Below are 5,447 nucleotides of genomic sequence, written 5' to 3'. Positions count from 1 at the left end.
AATTCAGCCAATCAGAACACGGCTCCCACTCGGTGTTACTTCAAGTTTGCGAAGTGTCTGCTATTTGGTCCGCGCTTGCTAAATGGCTTTTTTCCAAATTCCGCCCACCTCGAACTTACCCCCCCCCCCCCCCCCCCCCCCCCCCCCCCCCCCCCCCCCCCGCTCCGGAGTTAGTCACATTAGCGAAGTCAGAGGCTAAATCCGTAGTGGGCGTGCCTGAACCTTCGTGGATAGGGGCACGCAAATAGAGTTTCCAGTTTCCAGATAGGAGTAACCCATCTTGCGGCAGTGGCTATATTCCCTTCCCTAATATATCTCTCTCTCTCTCTCTCTCTCTCTCTCTCTCTCTCTCTCTCTCTCTCTCTCTCTCTCTCTCTCTCTCTCTCTCTCTCTCTCTCTCTCTCTCTCTCTCTCTCTCTCATTAGTGGAAATAACCATATGTTAAACAACAAATATCCGTAGCTTAAATTGTTCTCAGATATTTTCAAAAATAAACTTCCATCCCCCTTTCTTCCCTCTTCCCTTTCCATTCTAGCTAATATTTTCGGCTCTCAGGGTGGAAACATCAGATGACGACGTAGCGACAGTCGGGATCGGTGGATTCCGTTCCGGGTTCGGTCGAGACACTGGTCGGGAAATCGAGCACTTCAGCTTCGTTGCGAGAATCTTCCGGTAGTTGCGCGAACTTGCCATGAGGATGTAGAAATTCATCCCGAAATTCAGCAAGTAGATCACGTGGAAGATGGGCCAGAGCTTCGACGACAGAATCTCAGCCTTGGCGTCCATCCCTGTGATCTGTAGCAGGACCTCGACGCATTCCGCGACAGACAGGGGCAGCAGGGTGACGAACGCGAACACCGAAATCAGCATTAGAGGGCGCGTCGAACTGTCCTCGTTGCTGTGCGTGCGAGTGGAGCTCGACCTCGACGACGTGAATATCTTCCGGAATTCGGCGCTGCGCTGGATGCGGGTGATGATGATGACGTTGAAGAAGAGGATGAGCAGGCAGGGGAGGGTTGAGGACAGAACAAGACGGACGACGATGAACACGAAGAACACGGCGGGAGGGCCGCGACAGTAACCTTCGACAAGCTTGACGCTCGTCAGAATGGGCAGCATCGTGAGGGCGGAAACAAGAGCGAGACAGCAGCAGAAGATCAGAGCCTTCTTCTTGGTGCAGAATCGGTAACGTGTCAGTGGGAACAGGACGCAGACGTAGCGATCCAGAGTAAGCCCAACCACCAGCCAGGGAGAGATCAGCAACGTGTTGTATCTGGCGAACTGCCACAGCTTGCAGACGACGTCGTAGCTGTTACTGATAAGACTAAACGCGAACGTCTCCTGGGTCTCTGGGACACTCTGTATGATCATTTGGAGGCTGTCGGAGACGGCGAGCGCCTTTAGGTAAACTGGGTAGGAGAGGCACGAGAACTGTTTGTCAGACAGGAGGAAAAAAGAAAGGACGTTTCCGACCAAGCCAAACGAGACGACGATCACGACGATCACCCAGTATTCCAGGCCGAGTAGATCAAAATAAGGCCAGCCGCCGACGTCACTTCCGTTATAGTCCGTGCTTAATTCCACCACTTCTTCCAGAGCATCGGTAGACGTGGTAAAATTCAGGAAGTTTGCAGACGTGTTCATTGACGAGGGAATGGACGTGATGTTCGACACCATTGTGTAATGTTGACCAATACTGTAATGCAATAATAACAATAATCGTCTTAATAATCATATAAATAAACGAATAAAAACAAAAAGGTAGATAGGTAGGTATGTATGTGGACATGTTGCTAGATAGACAGACACACGGACGGTTGGCGGGATGGGGGGGGGGGGGGGGGGGGGGAGTAGATATATAGATACACGGGTATGTAAGTTCGTAGGTACATGGGTTGATCGATAGTTAAACAAGGAAGGAAATGTTTTATTTAGCGACGCACTCAACACATTTTATTTACGGTTATATGGCGTCGGATATATGGTTAAGGACCACACAGATACTGAGAGATGAAACCTGCTGTCGCCACTTTATGGGGTACTCTTTTCAATTAGCAGCAAGGGATCTTTTATATTCACCATCCTAAAGACAGGATAACACATACCACGGCCTTTGATATACCAGTCGTGGTACACTGGCTGGAACGAGAATAAATACATACATACATACATACAGATCTGTCCACATCTGCATGCAAGTCAAACGTTGCCAAGCCATGATGGGGCCTTAGAACCGCGTGGTTGTTGGACCGGTGTGAATGTGGTCGACTAACGATCGTTCTATGTTGTGGAACGTAGTTGGTCCGATTGGTAGCGTTCCGGCCCAACAATTGTGGGCGATTGGGTGCCACAGGTTCGGGTCTCGGTAACGGCATGAGGAAATTTGTGAAGGCAATAAAGGATTTTAATATGAGCCAGTGCGTCATTGCATATATGTATGTTTAAGTCAAAACCCGACATACATACAATAGAGATATTCAAAATATAAAAATGCATACATACATATATGCATACATGCATGCATACATACATAGATACATAGATACATACATACATACATGTACATGCATATATACATGTACATACATACATACATACATTGCATACATAGATACGTACATGTTTATATGCATGCATAGATAGGCAGACAGACAGATCGATCGATGGATGGATGGATAGATAGATAGATGGGTAGATAAGTAGGTACGTACGTAGGTAAATAGATTGGTAGGAAGACACACTAAGCACATAAATGAATGAAGATAGGTAAGTAGGTAGAAATAATACGTAGACGTATACATATAACAACCATATAAATGAATGAAGATATTGGTATTATGTATATATCTATCTATTAATCTATACATCTGTGTAATCTATCTATCTATCTATCTATCTATATATATATATGTGTGTGTGTGTGTGTGTGTGTGTGTGTGTGTGTGTGTGTGTGTGTGTGTGTGTGTGTGTGTGATCTATCTATCTACTTATCTACGTACTCACCTAAGTCAACATGGCCTTTTTCTCGACCAGTCATTCGGTTCTCAAACACGGTTGGCATACAAGCTAGTAGTTTAACACATTTCAAATGATGATAAACACCCGAAAATAAAAGTGTTCACTTCTGTCTGGTAAAAAAATAAAAATACTGGCAAAGGGCTCCAAAAGGAGTGCATTGATGCCGCAATTTATGACGTAACTTCCGATTAACATGCAGGCGTCCTTCCGTTCCGGAGTTATCCCCCTCAATTTGTTCTAGATATGATTGTCTTTCTCAAATTTGCCTTATTGTTTGCATTTACCACAGTTTGACACCCAACAGCCGATGTATTGTTCGTGCTGGGGTGTCGTTAAACATCTACCATAGTTTGACACCCAATAGCCGATGTATTGTTCGTGCTGGGGTGTCGTTAAACATCTACCACAGTTTGACACCCAATAGCCGATGTATTGTTCGTGCTGGGGTGTCGTTAAACATCTACCACAGTTTGACACCCAATAGCCGATGTATTGTTCGTGCTGGGGTGTCGTTAAACATCTACCCTTGGATTTAAGAGATCAACGTTCAAACACAAACAAAATGTGTGTGGAACCAGACGTTCATTGCCCCTTTTTAGGGGCTATTCAACTAATACGTTGGTGGGTGGGGGAATCTCCAGATGAGTTACGAACCGTCAAAGTAGAGGGAGAAGGGGCTTTTTTTTTCAAAGTTACGTAATGTTTTCGTAATTGTCTCTTTTTTTCTTTTCTTTTTATCCGATGATTTTTTATCTAGAGGTTATTACCTAACCATATAATCAGAAATTCCGGTAAACGAATCCAAAAAAAAAAAGTCGAATGATAGGCTATTGGTTAAAGGGACAGACCCTAGTTTTTAAAATCAAACGCATATTTTTCACTTAGACTCTAGTTTCAACCCGTAAAAAATGGAAACTAAGTTTGGTTAATTTACAAACCTGTAACAAATTTGGATACAACAGAATAAACCAAGAGTCTGTGACGTTGAAATACGGAAATGGATAATCTAAACAATAAAATATAAGTAATGTTTGATTTCAGTGATCATAAACTGCTCTAATAGTGAAAAACATGCTTTGCGTTTAAAAACTAGGGTCTGTCCCTTTAAATTAATAACGTCATTATGAGAGGGAAATCGTGGGGGAAGAAGTATTGACAGAACAGATAAGAGAAACATACATATTCTGATTTTGACAAGATGGTTTACAGGAGGGTACAAAGACCGGCCTCGGTGGCGTCGTGGTTAGGTCATCGGTCTACAGGCTGGTAGGTACTGGGTTCGGATCCCAGTCGAGACATGGAATTTTTTATCCAGATACGGACTCCAAACCCTGAGTGTGTGTTCCGCAAGGCTCAATGGGTAGGTGTAAACCACTTGCACCGATCAGTGATCCATAACTGGTTCTACAAAGGTGATGGTTTGTGCTATTCTGCCTGTGGGAAGTGCAAATAAAAGATCCTTTGCGGGTTTCCTCTAAAAAAAACAGTGTCAGAATGACCATATGTTTGACGTCCAATAGCTGATGATAAGATAAAAAAAAAAAAATCAATTTGCTCTAGTGGCGTCGTTAAATAAAACAAACTTTACTTTACAGGAGGGTACAAATAATAGCAGGTCCGTACGCAGAGGGGTGCGGGTGGGGGTAAACAAATTTACTTCCCAGAATGCAGGAAAATGCATCTCCTGCATTCTAGATTTAAAAACAATTTCGGGGGAGCATGCCCCCGGACCCCCTAGCAACTCCGGCCCCAATTGGGCCGTCGATTACGCACCCCTCCCCCCCCCCCCCCCCCCCTATAACTTTCTGCGTACGGGCCTGAATACGTATACATATGAATACAAATACAAATACAGTACATGGCATTACATTATAAAGATATGTGTATTAACAATATAAATATATGATACTACATTATAGAGATATGTGTATTAACAATATAGATACATGATATTACATTATAGAGATATGTGTATTAACAATATAGATACATGATATTACAGTATAGAGATATGTGTATTAACAATATAGATACATGATATTACATTATAGAGATATGTGTATTAACAATATAGATACATGATATTACAGTATAGAGATATGTGTATTAACAATATAGATACATGCTATTACAGTATAGAGATATGTGTAAAAACAATATAGATACATTCTGTGAGCGATATACGTAATTTTAAAGGGGACCGTGGTCTTAGCGTTAGTAAATTATCAAATTTATTGGGGGGGGGGGGGGGGGGGGGGGGATGTATTTTTCAAAGTTGATCTCCACTGACCATGGTGGTCGCTTTGACTCTCTCGGGTCGGGTAGAACGAAATCGATTTATAATAATTTAGAGAAATATGACCCACTAAATCTGTGATTGAGCGCCTTTAAGCCTCGCTTTTTTTTTCTTTTCTTTTTTTTGGGCGGGT

At 43.1% G+C, this 5,447-nt stretch overlaps 1 protein-coding gene across 1 annotated transcript; it reads right to left on the bottom strand.

The window, feature by feature from the left end:
* Positions 1-531: 531 nt before the first annotated feature.
* Positions 532-1,677, bottom strand: LOC121373044 (succinate receptor 1-like). The gene has a single exon (XM_041499486.1). The coding sequence runs from the start codon at positions 1,675-1,677 to the stop codon at positions 532-534; it is 1,146 nt and encodes a 381-aa protein (XP_041355420.1).
* Between the last annotated feature and the right edge of the window lie 3,770 nt (positions 1,678-5,447).

Source organism: Gigantopelta aegis, chromosome 5, assembly GCF_016097555.1.
Source record: "Gigantopelta aegis isolate Gae_Host chromosome 5, Gae_host_genome, whole genome shotgun sequence".
In the NCBI taxonomy this organism is placed as follows: Eukaryota; Metazoa; Mollusca; class Gastropoda; order Neomphalida; family Peltospiridae; genus Gigantopelta; species Gigantopelta aegis.
Note: the sequence above shows the minus strand (reverse complement) of the source record. Positions and strands in the feature narration are given on the sequence as shown.

Bases quoted from the DNA above. Each gene is read 5' to 3' on its own strand.
- LOC121373044 (XM_041499486.1), bottom strand. From the start codon at position 1,677: ATGGTGTCGAACATCACGTCCATTCCCTCGTCAATGAACACGTCTGCA.